The sequence below is a fragment of the Marmota flaviventris genome, chromosome 2 (assembly GCF_047511675.1).
Source record: "Marmota flaviventris isolate mMarFla1 chromosome 2, mMarFla1.hap1, whole genome shotgun sequence".
Taxonomy (NCBI): domain Eukaryota; kingdom Metazoa; phylum Chordata; class Mammalia; order Rodentia; family Sciuridae; genus Marmota; species Marmota flaviventris.
The window spans coordinates 112578688-112604261 of NC_092499.1; the positions used below are offsets into that span (position 1 = coordinate 112578688).

A 25574-nucleotide genomic window follows, 5' to 3' on the forward strand; every position below is an offset into this window, starting at 1 on the left:
AAAACAATCATGCAACTACACCAGACATGCTGAGAAAACTGGTCTAGGTGGGGTTTGAGCTGTAGTTTTTTTTTTTTTTTTTTTTGGTTCTGGGGATTGAACCCAGAGCCACTTAACCACTGAGCCACATCTCCAGCCCTTTTTTATATCTTATATAGAGATGGGTTCTCACTGAGTTGCTGAGGCTGGCTTTGAATGTTCCATCCTCCTGCCTCAGCCTCCTGAGCTGCTGGGATTACAGGTGTGCACCACCTCACCCTGCTGAGCTGCAGTATTTTTTAAAAATACCCAGGCAATTCTGATTCATAGCTAAGCAGAGAATCCCAGGAGAGGTTTGACTCTTAAAGTTACTCTTTTGCTCCAGACTCATACTAAAAGAGGGCCAGGTGACAGTCTCTCCCCCAGAAGGGGCCATGACTCCTGGCTGTGGTCAGTGTTATCAATGTCCACTGTGTACCTGGCCCACCCATGGCACCCCTTCCATCTTGGGGACAAATCGGTCACTAATAGTGGGTAGTTACTAAGCATCATGTCATCTGTGTGAGCCTCAGGGTGTCATGACATTCCAGCAAAGAGAAATGGAAGTCTGGGGCATTAGCGGTGGCCTTACAGTGGTTCAGTGGGTAAGCACTGACGCCCAGATTAGATTCAGGTCTTCAAGGCTCCAAAGACAATATGAACTTCCCTGAGCCCGGCTGCCCCAAGAAGCAATGCCTGTGTAGTAACCATCAGCCATGCTCAGGGACCAGGCCCAGGCCCACTCACCTCTCAGGTACAGCATGCATAGTGCCAGAGCCCGTGGCACCTTTAAGGGGTTATGAAATATTTTAATTTTCTCTAAACTCAAAAGAAACAAAGTGAATTATAACAAATGTGTAACAATAAATCCAGCCTGGATGACATTTGTCTTTACATCTATACACTTATAGAATGTGTTTTGTTGCTATATTTTTCTTTCATACCAGGGATTGAACCTAGGGGTGCTTAGCCACTGAGCCACATCCCCAGCCCTTTTTATTTTTTACTTAGAGATAGGGTCTCACTAAGTTGTTGAGGCTGCCTTGAATTTGTGATCCTCCTGCCTCAGCCTCCCGAGTCACCAGGATTATAGGTGAGCACCACTGCACCTGTACACATTGCTCTGCTTGGCCCTGGAAACACTGGTGACTGTCCCCAGCATGATTTGTGTTCATGGAATGAAGGTTAAAATAAAGTTTATGCCACTGCTTCTGATGCCTGGCTCTGGGAAGGAAACAGGAGCCAACAGGCTGTCCTGGTCTGGCTCGGAAGGGAAGATGTACACACAGGAAACTGAGAGCAGGACAAGACAGGATGCAGCCCCCACTGTCGTCAGCTTGTACTTCTTTCTCTTCTTGTTTTTGTCTTTTCACTTGTCACTTAGTCATGTCCTGCTTTGCAGGTAACTGTTTCATGTATCGAATTCTTCAATCAACAATTCTTTTGTTGATTTCTTCCCCTCTTCAACAAGTGTTTACTATTTTAGTCTTGTATTTATTATTTTTAAATATTTGATTTGCTTTTGAAGAGGTAAATTCAGCCCCTGGTGCAAAAAAAACTCAGAAGGTGGGGCTGGGGCTATGGCTCAGTCCGTGGGTGGAGTGCTTGCCTCACACGTGCAAGGCCTGGGTTCAATCCCCAGCACAACAACAACCCCAAACTCAGGAGGTACTACAGGACATACACCCTGAAGACTGGGGACAGGAGGAGGGGAGGGTGTCTTTGGTCCTGAACCATTATATTGTTTAGATTTTGTACTAAGTTCAAGTATTACTGACTTAATAGAATAAACTAAAACAAGTGAGCAAGGAGACAAATGGCTGTGGGTTGAAAAGTTAGTTCACCCGCCTTCCAGCCCCCTTGGGCCCCACTCCAGAGACAGTCATCTTTATCAGCTTATTGTATATGTTTCCGAAGACATTTTGTGCATCTATAAGCACATGTACTTTTAAAAAAATGTATGCAAATTGTTCCTATTGTTGTTAGTCACTTTATATCTTGATTTTCTTTCTTTCTTTCTTTTTTTTTGGTACTGGAGATTGAACCCAGGGAGATTTTACCACTGAGCTACATCCCCTGTCCTTTTCGTTTTATTTTGACACAGAGTCTCTAAGTTGCTCAGGATGATTCTCCGGCCTCAGCCTCAAGAGCCATGAGGGTTACAGGTGTGCACCATCACACCCAGCTAACCTGTTGATCTTTTCCTAGAGAACTGCTCTTCTTTCTCAACAGCTGCATGATATACCACAAATTATTTAGCTAGAATTTATATTGATTAAGTCAAGATTGCTTCCAATCTCTTTCATTTTTTAAAATAAAGTAACCTTATGGAACATAACACTCCACTCAGTTGTGATATATAAAACCATATGTTTATGCCAGGAGCGGTGGTGCAATCTCAGCGACTCAGGAGGCTGAGGCAGGAGAATCTCAAGTTCAAAACCAGCCTGAGCAACTTAGTGAGACCATGTTTCTAAATAAAGTATAAAAAAGGGCTGGGGATGTGGCTCCCTAGTTAAGCACCCCTGGGTTCAATCCATGTTGCCAAAACCAAACAAACAACCCCCCCCCACAAAAAAAACATGCAAGTTCTGTTTTCGCTCATGTGCAAACACATCTCTATGGTATGTCGACCACTATAATCCTAACCACAGGGTCAACCACTGTGGGGAAGCTGCTCCAGCTTCCTCTGGGTAGTCAATTTGGCCAAATCTATGAAAAATTTGCAATTTGTCTCCATTTCCCCTAAATTTCTGGAGTACCTCCTGGTCCTGGGTAGGGGTACAAAGACAAGGAGGACTCAGATTTTTCTCGTGAGGGTCTCTCCGATGTGGACAAGTCATTTCCAGCCTGGGGAAGAAGGGATATACCAAGGCCAGGGCAGGGCAAGGAAGGTAGCCTCAGGCCAGTCACTGAGGGAGGGAGAGAGAAAAAAAGATTTGTTCAGAGGAAAAGGAGGAAGGACATTCCAGGCAGATGGAGCAGCATGTGCAAAGTCTGGGGTGTCAGAGAACAGGATACAGGTGGGGTGTTCTGGGGTGTCCTGAGAGCGGGCATTCTCTTTTTCAGGATCTAGGCAGTGAGAAGGGGGAAGTGGAAGGTGACAGGTAACAGGCACCTAATAGGGCTAGAAGGCCCCTCTTGAACCTATTAAGGACCCATTGACAAGGGTCTCAGTCTGGCAGCCTCAAGGTCATAGGAATGCTAGAAGGCTCTCTTCAGTCATGGTGTGGAGGATGAATGCAGATATTTCCTAAATAATTTCCTAGATCCTGATGACAGGGATCCCCACACTAGGGGTCTTTGGTCCGCAGGAAGTGCCTAGTGGAAACGCTTTGTTAAATTATAGCCAAGCACCTAAATCCAAATTATGCCTGGCCTTGTTTCTCAAATGAGAGTTCCTGCATTTCCCTGAAGTTTCCTCCAGGGGGGCCTGGAGTCAGGTCTGAGGTCAGGGTAGGATCATGATCTGTTGCTACTCACAGCCAGTGACACCTTGAACAGTCTCCCATCTCTGTTCAGAAACTCTAAGGACTTCTGCATTCTCTTCCCTAATATATCTGAGTCAGCTTTAATATTAAAAATGAAACATGTTCTTTACCCTTTGGTAGGTGCTTATTCATCGGCTTGCTGAGTTGCTGAGTCCTAAGTGTGTCAGAATTTGACTCATTCAACCCTCACCTTGGCCAAGTCAGCCCATTTTACAGATGAGGAAACAGAGTGTCCCAGAGGTTAAGTAGTTTGCAGGGTTGTCATTAATTTAGTGGTTCAACTTGGAAATGACTTGGTAATGACTGACTCCACGCTCATTTCACTAATAATAGCTACCATTTATTGAACACTTATCAGGTGCCAGACACTGGGCATTTTGAACTTCAAAACAAACTTCTAAGATCATGACCAGTTAAGACTCAGGAAATGCATCTCCAGTGTATCACCTGGGACCAATACTAGTGTCCCTACTGTGGGTTGCTGCAGGAGGTGAAGGAAGTCACCCAAGGTCACACAGCTAAGAGTTAGACAAACAGTTTTGCAGCCCAGTTCTGCTGGATCCTGTGGCCCAAGTTCTCAACCATGACCTTGTACTGCCCATGACTGTACAGGTTGCCTTTGTGGCTAAAGCAACACTAGCTACCTGTTCAGAGGGCCATGGTGAGGTCCCCATAATTTAGAGACAGGACCAGGAAAAATCATCCTGCCTGAGAAAAAGTAGTAAAAGGCAAGCAAACAAGAAACCATAAAAGTGGGTGAAGTTAGGAACTGGTTAGACCAGTGTTCCCATGTCTAACCATGTCTACTGCTGAGCCCCAGCATGATTTCAGGTGATGCACAGGTACATAGACTTATCTATTTAATACATAAACAGATTTACATATTTACCTATTTCTTCTTCTTCTTCTTTCTTTCTTTGTCAGGGGAAAGCACAAATGCAGCCCCCTACTACCACAAATTTTAGGTAGTTGAGTTTCCTGACTGGATAAACCACAGGGATCAGCACAGCCTTGAAGTGCACTGGCACAGTCTTGCCCTAGAGAGCCAGCTGCCGCTGCTGCTGCTGCTGCTGCTGCTGCTCCTCCTCCTCCTCCTCCTCCTTCTTTCTCGTTATTATTTTGGTACCTGGGACTGAATCTAGGGGCACTTAACCACTGAGCCACATTGCCAGCCCTTTTTTATATTTTATTTAGAAACAGTGTCTCGCTGAGTTGCTTAGGACCTTGCTAAGTTGCTGAGGCTGGCTTTGAACATATGATCCCCCTGCCCTAGCCTCCCAAGTGCTGGGATTATGAGAGCCAGCTTCTTGATCATGGTATCTCCCCTGCCAGGTAAGTATGACATATTTATTTTAAAATTATAAACGTAATTGGAACATTTGTGCCTTTGTGGATTTTAGAGTTTAGGACTAGGCTAAACAAAAGTTGTGAATCAATTTAAAAGATTTAAATAAATGTCAATATATGGTTTATTTTTGACCTTGGCACTTTTATCTTCCACTACACTATCCACTCTGACCATTTTGTTCTGGTCTGTTTCTCTTCCTATTAGACTTTTTGAGCTTAGGAATTGTGCTTTGCTTCCTATAGGTTCCCTTCCTATAGAAGAGGGGTGGGTACACAGAAGGAGCTCAATAAGTGAATGAACATAAATTTTAATTAATGTGACTGTGCATTTTTAAAGGAAAGAGGGTCCATAGCATTTATTAGAGTTTAGGAATTATTGTCAACCACTGCCCAAGGGTACCCCAACTGTCCCTTTTAGGGTCATAGTGACCTATAGATTTGCCTTCCAAAGGGGTGAACACTGCCACTTAGCCACTTGGCCCTATGGTTGTCTATAAAATTTGAGCCTAGGGCTGAATTAACAGGTGGGACCCTGCTTATCCATCAGTCTTCTGTGAAGTGGGTTATGATGAGTCAGTCTCCTTGTCCATTCATATATGATCATGGCGAGGGATGACCCTGGCTTTCTTTGTGATGTCTCTGTAAGCAGTGGCCCCTAGATCCTGCCCTCTTCCCACAACCCACAAGCAAGCTCTGCCTTGCACAATTTCTGCTCTTTCATGCCCTTCCAGCTAGTGTAGAAACTTCCCAAGGGCAAAAAACCAGTTTTCTTTTCTAGGTCTGAGTGTTAAGATGTGCACTTACCTGAAGAGCCCTGGGTTCAAGTCTCAACTCTGTTACTTACTGGCTATGTGACCAGAAACAAATCACTTCTGTGTTTTCTCTAAAAAAAAAAAAGTCAAGGAAGAATGAGACTTCGTTGGGTTATTTGGGAGGACTGGGGGGAGGCAGTGCCTATAGTTGCTTGGCACAGGGAGAAGCATGGAGCTCCATGAAGTGAGGGAATTTCAACCGACTTCTCCACAGGTACTTAACGGAGTATCCATTACATGACAGGTGTAGTGCTAGGGACCCTGAAAACAGCAGGTGCTCTCTTGTGTGAGTTAGCCTCTTCAGTGGCACAGCCAGAATGACATCAAGTGGCCTGCTTCTGACTCCTCTCCCTACACACTGCTGTGGTGAGCTGTAACTGCAGCATTGCCATCTTTGCCCTAGTGGGACTTACTTTCCAGGGGAGGGGGGAACAGATCACCAAGTGTATGGTTATGAACTGTGGGACATGCTCTAGGGTACTTTTTGTGCACAGAGTACTTTGAAGACCGAGTGGGGAGGATTCAAATCAGAGGGGTCAGTTACTTCTTAGTGAGTTACACTTTGTGAGTAAACTGGCTGCAGAGCCCTGAGGATGCGCAGCTGGGACCCTACCCTGCTCCTATCCTCTCCTTTCCTTATGTCCCCAGGGAATTGGAGCTTTTTTCTCTAGAGTAAGAGTGGAGGGTGGTAGGTGAGCTTAGGCTGCAGCCCTGTGGCCTGCCTGCCCTGCTGGGCCCGGCTGCACACACCCTCTAGTGGCCACAATGCAAGCCAGGCACCAGGCTGCATGAAATCCAAGGACAGTGGGACTGTCACTGACCTTCCCTTCCTGACACTGTGTCCATTCAGATGCAGTTTTCCTGTAATGAAGGCCCATTCTGGGTCCTCTCTCATTTAATTCTGGCAGCCATCTCTAGCATGATTCCCACTCCCAATTTACTGAGGTGAGCCCCAAGGCTTATAGAGTTAAGGGAGGTATTGAGGGTGGGCACTGAACTCAGGCCGACCAGACTTTGCTTTCAGTGCTTTTCAGGTGGCATCTTTCTCTACCCCATCCACAATGCCACATCTCCCAGTGGCAAAAACTGAGGCCAAATTTTGCTAAGTTAGTGCCCAGAAACAAAGGTGGTCCTCCCAGGCAGGCCACTGCTTCAGTGTCTCCTGGGCTGGAGGCTGTGGAAACACAGGCACAAACATTTCTCAGAGTGCTCCCCAGGAGTTCTGCAAGAAGGGATGCCATTGTGCCTCAGGGAAGTACAGAGGGTGGAAGTGGGAGAAAGGAGCCACAGCTCACATTTTTGCCCCAGAGATATGAACCAAACATTTATGGCCAAAATTTGTGGCCACAGATCTAGCTGTGCCCTGAAGGGAGACCCTGCAGGCTACCTGCACCTAACCCTCCTCTTCTGGCAGTCCCAACCCCTTTATTTCCTATCACAGCACAACTCTTCCCCAGTCAAAATGGATGGGTTCAAATTCTGCTGCTGCCACTAATTAGAAACTTGTGTGGTTATTTTGTGCAGGGCTTTGTGTACGAATGCCCTGATGTATAAACTGGTGGTTCCAACCATCCCCATCCCTAGTGTTGAAAAGGGAGCTGGGGTCTCTCCCTAAGACATGTTGATTCAGTAGGTATAATATAGGTGGACCATATTCTGAAAATTGTTGCTCATAAGCGCATGTGCTCTCCCTCCCCTCCCCACATCACTTCCAGCTGTTGGGGTGATGCATATGCTGGTGTATGCCCTTCTGATTTGAGCACATTAACACACTCATCATTATCCTTATTTCAATGACAAACGAAATGGTCAAGCTCCTGTGCCTCAGTTTCCTTATCTGTACATATATACTCGTTAGGATTGTGTGAGTTATGAGACTAATTCCTGGTAATCCTTGGAAAATTGCCTTGCATAGTAAAGATCCAATAAGCATGTGTTATTTTTGTAATCCACTACCAAAGAAGCAAATACCTTTATAAAAGAAAATACTCTACATTTTGTTTCTCTTTGTATTTTAAGATGCAGTAATTTTCCAAGGGGGGAAAAGTGATGGAGGGGCCACTAAATGGGCTTCTGGAATGCACTTCTGGGATGCGGGTCACGTTGCATTTGGGGTGTTTGCTGTTTACTTGCGATTCGTGCATTTCGCAAGCACTATTACTATTACCTATGATCTCCATGGTTCTGTGAAGCACGCAGGCAGGCATCGTAACCCGCATTTTTCAACTAAAACTTAGGGTCAGGGCAGCTATTTTCGATTTGATCAAAGTAGTACGGGATGGGTGGGGCGGGCGTTTCTCAGTTCCGATTCTTCATTCAGGAGAGTAATAGCCTCTACTAGAGAAAACGGTGTGACTAGTACCTGGCTCCAGGTAAGGTTCAGCAATGGTTCTGAGCCTTTCCAGAGAATCCCGCCCTCCCCGCCAGAGCACACCGAGACCCGGGGACGGGACCGGGGTCGTACCGCCACACATTCACTACGCCATCCCCCAGCGTGGCACCCGAGGGAGACCCGCGCGCCGGCGCCCCTGCGGCCCCGCGGGGGAATGGCGCCCAGCCCCGGGCCAATGAGAGTAGCGGAATTTCTTTCATTCAGCGCTGGGCCCCCGCTCCTGCCCGGAAAGGGGCGGGGCGCCGCGCCGGGGGTGGGGCCGCCGCGCGCCGGGGAGAGGGCGGTGCCGAGCCCGCGGTCCGGCCAATCGGCGCCACGCCCGGGAGGGGGAGGGGGAACCAGGCCTTTTTTCCCCTCCGCGCGGGACCAATCCCGACTTTACAAGCTTGAACTTTTGCCACCCTCGGACGAGCTAGCGCGCCCGAGGAGGTACCCCGCCGCGCCGGCTCCAGGGCAGGAGCGGCCTTAACCCTTCCCGCGCCAGGCGTCCGCAGTCTGCCTCCGCGCCCTCAGTCCCATCCCTAACTCACCTGCATTCTTATGGTGAAACATTGCTGGGCACGACCCCCTACCCACGCCCCTTTCAGAGGAGCAGAGAATAAATGGGGGAAAAGCGAGAAGGGAGCACCCAGTCTTGAGGGGTCCGGGGACGGCAGGCGTCCCGCCTCTCTCGGAAGGAGGGCAGTGGCGACTTAGAGGAGCCATGGAGGATAACACTCCTTGCCTCTACCCCACCCTCTCCAAGTCCCTACCTCCCTCTTGCCTGCCTGGAGCCCCCTTGCGCTTAGCGTCCCACGCCCCGGGTTTGGCCCAGCAGAGCAATACCCGACTCTGCTCCGGGAGTATGGAACCTTGGCATCTTCACGAAAACCCCGATACCCCAACATAACCGCCCTCAACTCCCTAGAGATGCAGGGCAGGAAGGCACACATGCACAACCATTTTTATTATCGTGCATTCGGATGGGGGTTTGAACTGACTCTAAAGTGCAATGTGGGTTTGTAAGCTTGTGCATAAACCAGAGAGAGGCAAAATGCCCCGTTTGCGCTAGAGTCTTGGTGGGTTCGCCGAGACCTCACGCACCCACGAATGGTTTGTGTACCCCTCTGTGTGTCCGTGTACTCCCCGGTATCCGTGCCCCGGGCGCACCGATAGCTGGAGAGCGAGCCGCGGGCGCTGTCAGGCCAGGGGCGGAGGTGCTGGGGCGGGCGTGGGGCGGGGGCCGGGGCTCGGCCCGCCCCGGGAGCCAGCCCCTCGGAGCCTCGGGCCCTGCAATGGGACGTGTTCTCCTTTAAGAGTTAAGAAACTTGAAACCTTGTTTGCGCAACAATCAGCGCCGCGGAGCCGCCAAAGTGTCTAGACTGGCATATGATGGGAGGCAGCCAATGACTCCGCGGCGCTCCTCCGGGGGCCCTCAGTGTGCGTTTGAGGAGAACAAAAAAGAGAGAGAGAGCCGAGCGGGGGAGCGAGCGAGGGAGCCGAGCCGAGAGAAAGAGCTGCCGGGCGCTGCCTCGCCAAACCTCGCAGGGACCGCGGGGCCACCGGGAGGCACTTTTGTGGAGGGGGGAGGGGGGGCGACCTCGGCAGCCGCGGCGCCCCAGCGTCCGAGCGCAGCGTGGGGCGGGCTGCGACCTCTGCCTCGGTGGATTGCGTTTTTAATTAAGGATTCCCAGCAGCTCTTTGGGATTTTTACAGCTTCCACTCATGTGTTGACACCCGCGTTCAGGAGAAACTCGCTCCAAGTGCATCTAGCTCCTGGGACCTGAGACGGAGTTGGCCTTTCATGCATGCAAATCCAGGGATTTGGATTTTGTTTGGGATTTTTCTTTCTTTCCTTCCCCCCACCCCTTCTTTCTTTTTTGCAGGGAGTTGAGGGTATCAACAAGCCTACCTTTCGGATCCTGCAGGAAAAGCCCATGTAGTTACGCGCTTGGGTTTTAAAGGCAGGGCTTTCCAGACACATTTGGGGGTTCGACGCGAGCGCTTTGTGCTCATGGACGAGCCGCGCAACTTTTGAAGGCTCGCCGGCCCATGCAGGGTCTTTCTAACTGCGCGCTGCCTGCAGCCCCCCTAAAGCGCGGGGGCTGGAGTTAGGCCGGCCGCCGAGATCCATGTAGCCGCTGGCCAAGCGCGGACTGTGGCTCGGCGCGCGCTTGTTCCCGGCTGTCCAGCCCGGGCGAGCTCCCTCATGTTGCAGCCCTGCTGTGCCCCTTCGACGACAGGCTGTGCGCGGTCTGCACGGCGCTCCGCGGCGGAGCTTCATGTGGGGCTGCGGCCCGCGCAGCCGGCGCCTCGCTGAGGGAACGGACCCCTGGTAACCGGAGACCGCCTCCCTCCCACCCCTGGCGCCAAAGGATATCGTATGTTCAGGTCCAAACGCTCGGGGCTGGTGCGGCGACTTTGGCGAAGTCGTGTGGTCCCCGATCGGGAGGAAGGCGGCGGCAGCGGCGGCGGCGGTGACGAGGATGGGAGCTTGGGCAGCCAAGCTGAGCCGGCCCCGCGGGCACGAGAGGGCGGAGGCTGTGGCCGTTCCGAAGTCCGCCCGGTAGTCCCACGGCGGCCCCGGGACGCGGTGGGACAGCGAGGCGCCCAGAGTGCGGGGAGGCGCCGGCGCGCAGGGGGCCCCCCGAGACCCATGTCGGAGCCGGGGGCCGGCGCCGGGGGCTCCCTGCTGGATGTGGCGGAACCGGGAGGCCCGGGCTGGCTGCCCGAGAGTGACTGCGAGACAGTGACCTGCTGTCTCTTCTCGGAGCGGGACGCCGCTGGCGCGCCCCGGGACGCTGGCGACCCCCTGGCCGGGGCGGCCCTGGAGCCGGCGGGCGGCGGGAGGAGTCGCGAAGCCCGCTCGCGCCTGCTGCTGCTCGAGCAGGAACTGAAGACAGTCACGTACTCGCTGCTGAAGCGGCTCAAGGAGCGCTCGCTGGACACGCTGCTGGAGGCGGTGGAGTCCCGCGGCGGCGTGCCGGGCGGCTGCGTGCTGGTGCCGCGCGCCGACCTCCGCCTGGGCGGTCAGCCCGCGCCGCCGCAGCTGCTGCTCGGCCGCCTCTTCCGCTGGCCTGACCTGCAGCACGCCGTGGAGCTGAAGCCCCTGTGCGGTTGCCACAGCTTCGCCGCCGCCGCCGACGGCCCCACCGTGTGTTGCAACCCCTACCACTTCAGCCGGCTCTGCGGGCCAGGTGAGCGTGCCTCGCGGGGCCAAGTGGGAGCCTAGCCTTCCCCCTCCCTGCACCCTCCTCTGGCCTCCTCTCTGTGCTACTGGGGCGGGCGGGCACAGCGGCTGGCGCTCACCCAGTGCCCGTGAGCGTGAAAGCTTCCAGGAGAGGTGCCTAACCTGGCTGAGGGGAGTGAAAAGGAGAGCCAGAGAGTGAATGTCTGAGGGCACAAATCAAATGGCAACTTCATTTTAAGGTTCCAGCAATGGCTACCCATATAATGGGTACAAGTTGGAGTTTTCTCTGTGCAGCTTCAGCTTCAGTGAGAGGGGAGGGCAGACCAAAGAGAGCCCCCCACCCCCTCCAAAAAATGGATGTCAGTCTTCCCACCACCCAATATCAGAATTTACTCCATTGGGTACCCAGGCTTCCAGCATTTGTATGCGCATGCACATGCCTATACCCAGGCTATACTTCTGTGAAGGTACCCATAAGTTGTGAAATTTGGCATATATAAATTATGGCTAGAGTGGAAAGTATTCATAAAATGTTCCACTTATTCTTTAGTACACTTTGCAGCAAAGCTTTTGTAGGGTTACTCCTCTCTCATTCCCAGCATCCCTTGGGTGTCAAATGCCAGGGTTCTCCATCATCACCATTCTCATTCTCTTGTGCTCCTTTTTCCTCTAGAGTTGAGGGTTCCTGAGGCTTCTGTGACTAGGTGAGGAAGCCAGGTATTAAGTTACCTCCAAGAACTGCACTCCCCTCCTTTGTTCTCCTCTTGGGATTTCCCCTGTACACAGCATCTCCAGCCTTCCTTACCTGGGCAGCCCCTGGATGCCGGAGCAGAAGTGAGGAGGGGCAGAGCTCTGGAAGGCAGGGAGCTTGCCATCCCCTCGATCTGACCTCTGCACTGTAGGGAACCTTCATTAGGTGTGTGTGTGTGTGTGTGTGTGTGTGTGTGTGTGTGAATCTATTGGGTGGCATTGGGGGTTTTGCAAGAATGGGGCCAGTAGAATTCAGGCTGTTGGCCCTGGGAGTTCTTCCATTCTGACCTCCTGGGAGAGAGTCAGCACCAGCCTGGGGGCACAGAGATGGTCAGATCACAGGACTCCCGGCTCAGTGTGGAAGGGGAAGGTGGGAGCCTGGATTTGTCCCAGGTGTCTTATATGTGTGGTTTTCGGGGCTGAGTGGGGGTAATTGCTCGAAGGGAAAGGAAGTTTCCGCTCAGTGGTGATTCCTGAATAGAGGACATTGATGGGTGTGTGTGTGTGAGAGAGAGAGAGAGAGGGGTGGGGCGGGGTGGAGAGACCTGTTCTCCGAATGGTCACTCCACACTGCCTTGGGCAGACCCTGAGTTGGGGTCTACACTGAGCTTCCTATGCCTGGCCACTCTTTTCAACAGCTTCCCCTGGAAGAGGCTTTCTCCCTTCAGTTATTCCTGTCTCCTCCCTGTCTTTGAAAAACGGGGCCCATATATGATGGTCTTGTTCCTGATTATTTTTCTAGTAGGAGATGGATAGTGGGGTCCACTCCACTCTTCTAGTAGGCCCTTGCAGGTACTTTCTCTTTCACCATGTCATTGTGTTGGCAAATGTTTGTTGAGCATTTAGTCTGTGCCAGGCACCGTGCTGGGTGCTGCAACTGGTGAAGTAGAAATGTGAGTAGGATCTACACCTTCAAGAAATAATCCTGGGGAGGAGAGAGAGATGGGAAGAGGAGAAGAAGCGCAGGGGGCAGGGGCAGGGTCAATGGTGTGAACCACTAGCAGTGCTGTAGGTGTGTTCATATAGAATCTGCCTTCAGGAGCTCCACACCTCTAACCTGGAGCAGCCTTGTAGGAAGGGTCAGAGGAGGAGCTGGCCAGCAGGGCCAAGAGGCCAGGCAAGCTCAGTTGGGTGGGCAGGAAGGCGAGGAGCAAAAAAACTTCGAAGGCAACAGACAATCCCATTCTCACTTCTATTCCTTAAACTAGGATTTGGCCTGGGCTGTGGTTTGAGTTTGGTAGTCAGTTGTAAGTTTGAAGGAGAACTGGAAACGGCAGTAGAATAGTTCTTAACCCTAGACTCTGGTCCTAGGCTCTGCCCAGCCAGTAACCAGCAACTTGACCTTGGATGAGTTACCTCCCCTCAAAGTCTCCCTATGGTTCAGTGGGGGTGGCTGTAGGAGCGTTTCCCAAGTCTAATTCTGGACTGAGCATTGGTTCTTGGCTTGCTTCTGCCCCCCAGAAGGAGGCGCTGTTGCAGGGGCAGCAGTGTCCCCAGTCTGTTCCTCTGCTTCTTTGCTTGCTGCTAGCCTGCGGGGTCGGGGGGTGGGGCCCACGGAGGCAGGCTGGAGAGACTGATGGCCTGAGGAATCTTCAGTGTGCGCTGGGTCGACCCTTTTGCCTTTCCTGGGACTGAGAACTGGGGAAGCCCTCTGCTGCCCACCCCACCCCCGCTGTCTGGCCGCCAGCCTGGCTCCTGAAGCTGGGCGGGTGCATAGCTAGGGCTCAGCCGTTTGCGCCCTGATAAGGAGACTGTTCTTTCCAGCTTGGGTGGGGGGAGGACTGGGGCATGGGACAGACAGACAGACAGACACTCACACAGAGCAGACGCATGGCTAGAGTAAAGTACACAGGAACACCCAGCATGGAAGGACTGAGGAACACCCACCTGGCACCAGTCACCAGTGTTCCTCCCCACCCCAGCCAGCCCCACAAGGAGCCCCAGTGACAGGAGGCCATTTCCTGGGCAGTGTGGACCCCTGCGGTTCAGAGCCAATCCTGCTTGTCCATCAGCTTGCTTTGAGGCAGATTTCCCTCTCAAGGCCTATTTTCCCATCTGTAAAGTTGGGGGCTGGACAGAGCCCCTGAGGTCTGATGGGTGCACAGGCCTTCCTCCCCTCCACTTGCCCTGGCCCCTGTGCTTGTCTCAGAAACTGGGGTCTGGGGTGGAGGGCGCACCCTGTGTGCCAGGCTCTGTGCTGGGCACTGCGTGGCCCCTGGGAAGTCAGGCCCCAGCTCAGCCTCCTTCCTGCCAGCCTTTCTGCTCAGGGCTAAGGCAGCGCGCTGAGCCCGGTGGGTGCCTATGTGGACGGAAATGTGGAGAAATACTTTAATCACAGCTCTGACCTGTGTTTATAGAGCTCCTTTCTCCTGAAAGTATCCATTAACTTTGGAGTAAATCTCCTGCTCTTTGCTTCACCACTTTTTTTTTTTCTTTCTGTAATTATATTCAGTAAATTACTATTATCCAAATTGTGCCCGGGAAAGAGACAGAGTGAGAGAGTACTTCTAAACGACTGGAGGAGGCCGCCTAGGAAAACACAGGGTTCCCAGGCCAGGGCTGAGGAATTAGAACGGGCTAGAAAGTTTTCCTTTTATTTGGCCTGGCATTATCCCTTTGAAATGAGATCAATTTCAAGTTGGGCTTCCAGGCCCCCGCCCCGCCCGGCTCGAGGCCCCTAGGCCTGCCTGTCTGCTCCTCGCTCCTCCTGGAGGTGAGGAAGGGGTGATAATGTGCAGTTTGCCTCTTGCTGGCGCCAGCCGGCCGCGCTGTTTATCTGGCTGCGGGGGAATCTGGGCAATTAGGCTCAGCCGGCCTTAAAGTGCCAGGAGCTCCTTTTCTGTGTCTCCCATCCTGGGGCTTGGGGTTGAGCCTCTAGGTTCTGGGGGAGGAGGGGAAAGGCGCCTGGGAAGCCCCCTCCAGGTTCTCAGCCACCCCTTGGGAGGGGGAAAAATTCAAGGCCACGGAGCTATGTGAATCCTTTCCTAAGCAAGATGCTGAGCTGTAAAGAAGGTATAGTCCCAAACTGCTGGAAGGTAACGTCCCAAACTGCAGCTTTGCCAGGTGCAGGGAGAGGCTGTGAACTTTCCTCTGGCTTCAAATGTAGGTCTAGATCCCAGAAGGCTAAGTACCCCTTGGGGGCTAACCTGAGGCCTGTCTGGGCTGAGCTGGGCTGAGCTGAGCACCAACTTGGGTGCCCTCGGCCCCTGGCTGACTGCTTTCCCTTCTGAAGGAAGTTGGAGGAGATTCCTGAAGTGAATGCCTCAGGCTAGGTGTCTGCAGGGATTGGAGTTTCTGAAGCCTTTCTCTTTTTGTATTAGGTCCATTTCTTTCAGAGGGGCCTTCAGGGCACTAGAAGTTCTGTTCAGGTTTAGAGCATATAAATCATTTTAAAATCACAACTTTCGCAAGTTTTAGTATCTCTCCTAAGAGGGCAATAGACAGAGGGCCTATGACTCACAGGATCTCTTCCTGATCCTTTGTCTCACCTCTCAAGTGTCCCACCAGGTAAGGGTCCACCTTATCTGCCTAAGACAGTGTCCTGGAGCCCCATTCTTACAGATTCAGGGGGTGGGGCCTGGTTCCATGGAAGTGGAGTGGGAGTGGCAGTTAAGAATGATCTAGAATTGTATATAGCACATTTTTCTTAATGGCAAAATGGGGAAACAACCCAAATGTCCATTAGCTGATGAATGGATAAACAAAATGTGGTTCATCCACACAGTGGAATATCATTCAGCTATAAAAAGGAGTGAAATACTAATACATGGTGCAACATAGGTGAACCTTGGAGCATTATGCTGAGTGAAAGAAGCCACACACAAAAGACTACAAACTGTATGATTGCATTTATTTGAAACTTCCAGAATAGGTATTTGTAGAGACTAGTCAGTGCTTGCTTAGAGCTTGGGACTGGGGTATAGGAAATCACTGCTAATGGGGACAGTTTCTTTTTGCACTAATAAAACCATCCTATAATTATATTGTGGTGATAGTCACACAACTCTGTGAATATACTAAAAATCACTAATTTGTATACTTTAAAAGGTTGAATCTCATGATCTGTGAATTATATTTCAAAAATGTTAAAAAGAATTATCTGGTATTGGTTTCCAACTGGCTTCCCCCTTTTTTCGTCAAAGTAGAATAGCAGCAGCAGTTACCTTCATGTGTGGCCTTGGGTAGGTCATTTTCCTGGCTGGACATCAAGTGTCCTATCAGTTAAATGGAATTGAGTAGACAGGCTCAGTGGTGCACACCTGTAATCCCAGCTACACAGGAGGATCACAAATTCAAGGTCATCCTGGGCAACTTACCAAGACTCTGTCTCAAAATGAAAAAAAAAAAAAAGAAAAGCTGGGATGTAGCTCAGTGGTGGAGCACTTGCCTAGCATGCTCAAGACCCTGGGTTTAATACCCAATACTGAAAAAAACAAAAAACAAAGAACAGAAAAACAAGAGTTGGGCGTGGTGGGCCCCTAGGTAGGCCCCTTTCATCTCTGATGTTCTGGGTCCCAGTCTCCACTAGAGCTGGTAAACAATCTGTGCAGACTGCTTTGCTGGAGCCAGCAAGGGCCTGGTGAAGTTCCTCCTGAGAGCTTTTCTGTCTTTTGCTAGCTGGCATGTCTACATCATTTCAGGTTCATAGATTTTCTTTCTGTCTCATCGATGGTTTTAGAAACCCACAACCCAGGTGTGTCCCTGGGTGGTGTCAAAGCTCAAGGCCTAGGCGGCTTCTGCAGGAAGGGACTTCATGATTCTGTCCTGCCTTCCACCTTTTGATAAATAATCCCTGCAAGAGGTGCTAGGATTAGGAACAATGGCTTGACCATACCTGCCGCCTCCATTGCTTTGGGGATGAGGTGGAGGGTGGGACAGATGTCCTGAGCTCCATGTCGTGTGTTACTGGGCCTCAGCCAACCAGATGTTTTACCAAGTAACCCTAATGTAGGAATCACAGGCTTCCTGATAAATGTGTGGGGTAGTGAAAAGGTCATGAGGCTGGAGGTCAGAGACTTGGCTCTGGTTCTGGCTCCACAACCAGGTCCCCAGGGAGGAACCTCCACTGGCCTGGCCTGTCTCCTCTGTATAGTGGGAGCGCTGGCCTCAGTCCTATTTTCCCTGTGGAGCTCCAGCCCTTCCTGTGACATACTCTTGTCCTAAGAGGCTGGCCCTCGCTCAGGACTGTCCTATGGGCCTGTGGACCAATGCAGTAGGTGGCTCTTGTGGAAAGCAGATAGCCCCTCTCGGTGAATCTTGTTTGGGGTCTCTTGTGGGCCCACCCGGCCTTGGCCCTCAGCTTCTCTCTCTCCACCTCTTTATCCAAGATGTGCCCAACTTCACCATATCCCCATCACTGATGCTTTTGTCCTCAAATATTACGTGAGCACTTTCTGTGCAGGTGGTGTGCTGGCCCCAGCAGGGACCAGGGCTGTGAGACCCGGCGCCGCCTCATTCCCTGGCTCATGGAGCAATGGAGCAGAGTCTGGCCTGGGCACAAATCCCACCTCCACCGTGATTGGCTGGGGGGCATGGGCAGGTCAGTTTCCTCATCTGTAAAACAGGGATAATAATGCCATCTAATTATTTATTTTTGTTTTTGAGGAAGGATTAAATACAAATAGGTGCCCAGCAAGCAGGATTAACCACTCTGTGCAAACTGTTTTGCTGGAGCAAATGGGCTACTCCACGATTCGCCCCCTTCCTTCTCGCTAACCCCCATCCACAGAGAGTCCCTGTGTCTAGGCCTCTGAGCCTCCACTGTGTAGAGGCAACTTCTGGCTGGAAGGCCAGGGTGGAGAAGAGGTGAAGCCTCATTGGGTGTGTGGAGCCCAAGAAATGCTCCTAGGACTAATTGTGTCCCATTATAATTGCGAAAACACTTATTACCCCTGTGTCATTCCTGATACCCGCCTAATAATAGTTATTACCCCTTTATTACGGCAGAGTTTGCCTTCGTTTGCGATTTGATGGTGTTGAGTTTCATTTACGGAAAATGAAGGGTCATTTCATTCATGCAAATTGTTACTTAGTTTAGCAAATTGTTACTTCCCCATAATGCAAGAGGCTAAGAAATTCTTCTGAAGGCAAAGTATCTGTTTTTAAGGAGGATTATTTTAGGCAAATGAAAGGAAACACCATAGACAATAAGGAACCCAGGATCTGAGCTGGGAAGCCGAGTCCCACCCCTGCCTTTCCCTTCCAGAGCGGGAGACTGAGGCCGAGAGCTGGAAGCAATGTTTTGAGGCCTCCCGTTGAGCTACCTGAGCTAGGTTTGGCTTCCTGGGCCACAGCCAGCCCTGGGGTCCTCCTCCCTACACCCAGGAGTGTCAGTTCTTACGCAGCTCATCTGGAAACAGATTTCATGTCTGGGCCTTGGGATTCACCCTCAGCTCTGACGAGGCTTGCCAAATTTAGCCAGTAAAATGCAGGATGTCCAGTTAAATTTGAATTTCACATAAGCAACATTTTAGTATAAGTATATCCCCAATATTGCAAGGGATATACTTATACTAAAATACTACGTCATGTTTACCTCAAATTCAAATGTAACTGAGCATCCTGTATTTTATCTGTCACTTCTATCTCTGACTTCCCCTGCACCCATGTTTCTCTTGTATAATAGTAATAGGTACTATTTATGGAGGTGTTTTTCTACAGTGCCAAGAGCTGTGCTAAGCATTTTATATATATCATCTTCTTTTGCCCTCCCGGCAAAATTGGGAGGTCTCTATGATTATTATCCCCATTTTATAGCTGAGGAAACAGACTCAGAGAGGTGAGGTAACTGGCCTGAGCTCACACAGCCATAGGTGTCAGAGTAGGGATGGAGCCCAGGTCTTTCTGCACCCCAAGCCTCTGGCCTTAACTCATCCAGTAGATTTGGACAGTAGAGGTAGTGAGGGACATGGAGGGCTTCCTGAGGACTGAGGAAACTAATAGTGAGCCACAAGCAGAGCTCCAGGTGTGACCCCCCAGCCTCAGCAGTGACATGCTGTCTCCTGTCTTTCAGAATCACCGCCCCCTCCCTACTCTCGGCTGTCTCCTCAAGACGAGTACAAGCCACTGGGTAAGTGTGCCCCTCAGCCCTGGAGGGGAGGGTTGGTGGCTGGGTGGGGTCCTCTGAAATGGGATGAAGTTTTAGGAACACTCCCACCGTTGGGCCAAAGCCGACCCAACTTCTGCAGCCGGCTATTTACATCTTGAAATTCCAGGGCTCATCATTAACCTTTCTGTGACCTTTAAACATGGGCCTGTCAGAGATGAATGAGTTCTGACTTCAGCCTGTCGTTGGAGGTGGATTGGAATTTCTGGGTTTCTTGTCCTCTCTCTCCCTCCCCCTGCCGGGGCTGTTCTGCTGTAGTGTGTATTAATTAGGAGTGTGACAGATAAGTTGGACTTGAAGTCCTTCTTGAGAGGAGCTGTATGCCTCCCCACCAGCCACGATGTTCACCGGGACAAACAGGACAGCAGGAATAGGTAGGATGAATGTGTATTGGCACAAAAGGCCCTGACAGGCGCTGTCCCCTAGGTGAGCTTAGTGAAGGTGGCAGTGTCATTTTAGATAATTCCCCTCAGAGCCAGAACATGATTTCTGAAAACCTTAAGACTAAACTGTTAGCCTATCTACTGGGGTGGATGCCTGTCATTTTAAAAAGTAGATCTCGCTTGTTGCCTGGCCTTCTTGGCTGTCTCCAGTGGGACTCAGAGCACACAGTGGGAGCGCTGGACCCTGCAGGCTCCGGTGGCAGGTGCCGTAGTTTGGCCTTAACCGTCCAGGAGAGCTACTCTGTGACCCAGGAAGTTTCTGGAGGACGCCGGCTTTCGAAGCCAGATGGCTAAAGCATTCCCGAGTGACCGCAAAGAGTGGGTTTTGTTTTGCTTTTGGTAAAGGTATCTTCCCAGTGGTATGTGTCACCACCATCTGGGAGGTCACTTCTTTATGTCACAGCCTCTCAGGGACTCACCCCAGTTTCCCCCCAACCCCTAACTTGTGAGGTCAGAAGTGCCCACAAGGTACCCTCAGAAGCTTGACCTCTGGCATGAAGGGCAGAGGCTGCCGTGGAGGGCGTGCAGATCCAGGTGCACCGTGGTGGCTTCCCCACTTGTTCCAGAAGCAGGATCATCCTGTGGATGGGGGACCTTATGTAGTTCTTCAGGGACCTGGCACATTCACCTGTCGGGATGATGAGGAGGGGGGCTGAGTGATGGGGCAGGTCACCCTGCCAAGGGGCAACAGGGCTCAGGCCCAACCCCAGAGCAGTCCCCATTCAGGTCCAGAGTGTCCCGTGCATCACTCATAGGCTCGCCTCAGCGTCATCGTTCGTGCATTAGTTGCTTAGAAGACCCCTGATCCCGTTAGAAGGAAGAAAGAAAAAACAACAACAACAAAAAAACATGCCTCAAAAGTTTGTAGTGAGTGTGGCACCTGGGCTTAACCATCCAGACCACTGCCCCGAGGGACTGTGGTCAGGAGCCCAGGATAAAACAGCAAAAGCCAGAACACCGCCCAGCCCTGTCGAGGGAGCATTTGGAAACCTACAAGTGTCCCCATTATTTTACAAATGGGACAACTGAGGCTCAGATGGAGGAGGTGACTTGTTGGGGGCTGTTGGAGCTCAGCCCATTGCCTGTTTTTATATGACTTGTGAGCTATTTAATTTTTAATTTTTTAAAATTTTTAAATGGTTAAAAAAACATATCAAAAGAAGAAGAATAGGGGCTGGGGCTGGGGCTCAGCGGGAGCGCACCTGCCTGGTGGGTAAAAGGCACTGGTTTGGTTCTCAGCACCGCATATAAATAAATAAATAATAATAATAAAAAAGATCATCAACAACTAAAAAAGATTAAAAAAGAAGAAGAATATTTCCTGGCTCATGAAAATTTATATGAAATGCAGATTTTAGTGTCCAAAAGGAAAGTTTCACAGGAACACAGCCACGTGTGCCCTTTTCCACTTTGTGGTGGAGTTGAGTAGCTGTAACAGGCTGTAGAGCTTGTAAAGTTAAAGAAACACACACACACACACACACACACATTTGGTACCAGGGATTGAAAATTGAAGCCGGGCGCGCTTAACCACTAAGCCACATCCCCAGCACTTTTTATTTTTGAGACAGTGTCTCACTAAGTTGCTGAGGCTGGCTTTGAACTTGCGATTCTCCTGCCTCAGCCTCCCCAACTATTGGGATTACAGGTGTATGCCACCACACCTGGCTAAGTTGAAGATATGTATTCTCTGGCCCTTAAAAGAAAACAGGTGGTGGCCCTGATATTGCCAACTATTCGCCGGTGGGGGGGAGACTTGAAGCTGGGGCTCCAGGTTCTGCCCAGAGCCCCTCCTCAGGCTTGGGCAGTGTTGGAGCTCGGGAACGTCCTTTATTTAACAGCCCCTGTGTCATGGCTGCCCACCCCCGAGGCCCTCATTGGAAATGCTAGATGAGAGGGTTTGGGAGGGTATGATAGCTGTGAAAGGTGGAAGGCACCTGCCTTTCCAATTCCTCTGGAAACTTCTCTGTGGGTCGGTCAGGACAGGCCAGGGCTCAGGCCATGGTGGTGCTACTTCAGATGTAAAGTGGCAGCAAAGCCACCGAGCACTTGGGAACATTAGGTGCTAAAAGTCCTTTAAGAAGTTCCCACTTAGGCATTGAGGTATTTTTTTTTTTCTGTTTCTTTGTTTTTTAAAGATTTTCCAAGGGCATTTATTTTCCTCCTAATACTACTAGCAGATAACTTTTTTGTTCCCTGATAAATAGTCTGAGGGTTTTTTTTTTTTTTGTATTATTTTCTCTTCCTTGCATTGTTGCTTTTTCATAAACAAAAAGTCAGTTCACTTCTAAGCCTCTGTGATCACATGAAACCAAGAAAACAAAATAAAACCCAGAGTACTCAGTCAGCATCTGGCAAGTGGGAAACAACAAAAAAAAAGGCCAAATTGGTTAATGTTTCATCTTCCCGCTCCCCAAGCCATGTGGTAAAAGGGAAAAATTCCTGCAAGATGGAATGGAATTCTAGTTAGCTCAGGCCTAAGCTAATGGTTTTGTCCCAGGAACCCCTGGTCCCCGAGTGGCTCTGCTGGGCCAGGTGGGGCCAGGTGGGGCCAGGTGGGGCCAGCAGAGCCAGATCCAGGTTGTGCTGGGTCAGCGGAAAATGAAAATGCTGCAGGTTCCGGGGACATGCCTCCCAACTCCTGGACAGGCCTGTCCCTTAATGGGGACAACACCCAGTCACTGGTAGCAGAGGCCCCGACCCGGGAAAAACTTCTCAAGTCTACTTGTCCCAAAAGGCATCAGTTTGTCAAGGTAGCAGCTCAGTGTTCAAGAGAAAATGTGCTAAAGAATTTCCCTTCCCATCTAACCGTACTGCAGACAGGACAAGCCAATAATGAGTGCCATATGAAGTCCTTAAACCTACCGCAAATAAAAATAAAAAACAAGAAGGCCTTAAAAAAAAAAAATCCAGGCATTGAAAGTCACATGGTGAGCATGTTAGGGAGCAGGAGAGAAGAGAGAGAGCAAGGGGAAAAAAAAAAAAAAGTTAACCTGGGAGCAAATGCTTGAGCCCTTAATTAGAGGGGTGTGAGTGGGACCGAGAGAAGATGGCTGCTGACTTGTTAAAACAGTTTCCCCAGTGCTAGCAGGAGGGAGGGAGGAAGGAAGGAAGGAAGCAAGAAGGAACAACTTCAAGAATTTTAATGGTTGTAATTAAGTACAGCAACTATGAATTGTTTAGGGGCTTAATTTACCCTTACCCAAGAAGGCTCCAAGTTGCTACTTGCTAGGTCCCCCGAACTTGGCTGATTTCTGTGGTCAGAGCAATTGGAACTTTTCCAGGTGCCGGGGTCAACAGCATCCAGCCGTTTCCAGAAGAGTTCCAGGGCTGGCCAGCCTGGAATGGGGTTACAGAGTAGCCTGAGAAAGCTGTGGGGGACACACTGCCCTGTGCATGGACACACATGCCCACGCCAATGCACGCTCGCAGGTCCCTGAGAAAGAAGAGGAGAGCGCACGGAGCCCAAGGCCAACTAAGTTCTCTTTTCTCTTCCCCCCCACAGATCTGTCCGATTCCACATTGTCTTACACTGAAACGGAGGCCACCAACTCCCTCATCACTGCTCCGGGTGAATTCTCAGGTTGGCATTGTTCTCCTGGGGTCGCGGTCTTGTTGAGCTGTGTCGCGGGATGGGTGCGGGGAGCTGGATGGAGGTCTTTGGATTTCTTCTCCCCTTTTTGGTTCTTTTCCTCTCACCCCTTGGGTGGAAAACGGCCAGTGTTTTAATTGCTAGTGTTCTTGGGCTTACGAGCTTCTGCGTGAGTGAAACCTGAAGCTGGCAACTGTTAAAGAGCCTGTCGACCACGTTTTAACCGGTTGCGTCTACCTTGTCTCTCAGGGAAATGATAACAGCCAGCAAAGCTCCGTCGCTCCCTTGAGCAAGGGATCCTGTTCCTCTAGCTGCGGGAGGCAGCCAGGCAGATATTATGCCTTTGTCTTCCTCCTGTTCCTACTCCTGGGGAAGAGCCCATGTGAAGGGTCAGCAGAGGGAGAATGAGTAGGTTTGGGTGAACTTGCAGGAGGGTCGGGCCAGTGAGGAGTTTGCTAAGAGCCCGTGGCTCCAAGTTCCATCCTGATCAGAGGATGCTAAGATAGGAAGTGGAGGGAACCTTGGTTTAGTGCTATCCCCTGACTGTCTAACGGCCCCAGCCTCTGTGTATTTCAAAGTCCTGTGGGGACCCCCACATTTGATAGAATAAGGTGTCCCTGAGTCCTGAGAAGTTGGTGGTGAACCAGGGGCATCAGGGCAAGAGGGGACTCAGGTGGCAAGGTCTGCAGGGTCCTTTGGGAACTTGGCAGGTGAGGACAGCTGGGATTGGGGCCTGGCTTTCTGCTGGGCGGGGCTGACAGCCCTTGGGCTGGGTCTGTTTGTCTGCCTCAGAGCTGTAATTCCCCTTACCCCACGCCCATGTCATACAGCAGTGCAGCGGGAGTGACCGTGCTGTTCATGGAGTGTTTACTGTGGTGGCCTCCACTCAGCTACTTTACATGTATTATCTCAGAACAGCACCAGGCTTGGGGGACTGAGGGTAAAGTCGCTCACCCAGGGTCACTCAGTGGCACAGGCACTTATGTCCAGGGTCTGTTCCTCAGCACTGTTGGGGTTCCCTACTCTTCTGCAAGTGGGGACCAGTGTGCCTTCACTAAAAGCATTTCCCACAGCATTCTGTCTATGGTTCCCCCTGACTCTAAGGGTGACACATCACTGGCTGCTTACAGCCACCTGACTGTTCCCTAGCCAGAGCCCTTCCCTATCCATTCCTGGTTTTCACCAAAATTGTGGGAGACCACAAGAGCATGGCTTTCTCAAAGACCAAGACACAGGGAGCTGAGGCAGGAATGTGACTTGCCTGGGATCACGCGGTGGGCTCAGGGCTCAGCTGGTACAAGAGTCCGGGTCTCCTGGGTTCTACTCCTATCTGCCTTCTGGTCTCTGGAAACCCCTTTATTTGGCTGCTTCATTCTCTTCTCTGCATTTTAGGCCTATTTGGTTGTAATCTCTTTCCCTCAAAGACCAAGCCAGATGAGCACAAGGAGTTAACATTGCAATCCATTCTTTTCCCTCTGCACCTATGCAGGTGAAAACAAGCAAGGGGCTTAAAAGTATTTTTGAATGTATGATTTTGTATCATTGCCAACCCCGAGGGTAAATTAAATGTCAATGGATTGTGCGGGCAGCAGGGGTCTGGATGGATGGGAACTTTCTTGTTCCCTTTTCCCCTGTTGTTAATGGTGGGAACTTCCATGTGTATTTCACAGTGTTTGCAGATAAAGTCTCCTTTAATCTAGTTGTCTCTACTGGGGCCTGGGGTCAGCTCTGGCTGGAAGGAGCAGACCCCAGAGCACCTACAGGAGGCTCCTCCCCTAGTCTGGTGTCTAGGAGAGAGCGCCCTCTGGAGGTTGGGAGGCCTGCGGAGACTTCCACTCTAGACCATTAGGTTTGTCTGCTTTGGAGGCCCAGTGGGACTGTGTTTGGGATTTCTGCACAGATGTCTCAGAGAATAGTCTTTAGTGCTGGACAGTGAGAATTCCAGTGATATATCTTGATTGTATGGTTTTCATGCAAAAGAAATTGTGTTCAGGGGCTGGAGTTGTGGCTCAGTAGTAGAGCACTTACCTGGCATGTGCAAGGCCCTGGGTTGGATCCTCAGCACCATATATAAATAAATAAATAAATACAAAATAAAAGAATTCTAAGGGGTGAAAGATTTGGGGGCCAATCTGGGATTTCCTATGGCAGGGGATGGAAGGAAGTCTTGATAGGCGTTGGTGTGAGTTCCAGGTGGCCCTGGACGGTGGGTAGAGGGTTCCCCTCTGGGGTCATGCAGGCCCTTTCAGGTATGACATGAGTCCTGTCCAGACTCATGGCCCTGGAGCTGTGCTGACCATCACACTGGAGGACAGGCTCAGGGAGACTGGCAGGTCTTGGTGGATGGTGAAGTTCATGTGGAAGATGAAGGGCAAGGAGGGGGTGGGGTCAGAAAGGGGAGGGGCTGAGGGGGGGGCCCAGTGTTTGGGGTCAGGCCAGGAGACTGGATGTTCAA

General features: G+C 51.0%; 1 protein-coding gene across 4 annotated transcripts in view; it reads left to right on the forward strand.

The window, feature by feature from the left end:
* Positions 1 to 9627: 9627 nt before the first annotated feature.
* Smad6 (SMAD family member 6) overlaps positions 9628 to 25574 on the forward strand; it is a 78069-nt gene continuing 62122 nt past the window's right edge. For 2 of the 4 annotated variants that reach the window (XM_071608412.1, XM_071608413.1), the window contains exons 1-4: positions 9628 to 11236; positions 17381 to 17518; positions 18992 to 19048; positions 23033 to 23110. In XM_071608412.1, coding sequence (XP_071464513.1) covers positions 10423 to 11236; positions 17381 to 17518; positions 18992 to 19048; positions 23033 to 23110 — 1087 coding nt within the window. In that variant the 5' untranslated portion in view covers positions 9628 to 10422. The remainder of the gene's footprint in view (positions 11237 to 17380; positions 17519 to 18991; positions 19049 to 23032; positions 23111 to 25574) is intronic. The other 2 variants (XM_071608414.1, XM_027926061.2) reach the window with 1 other exon arrangement.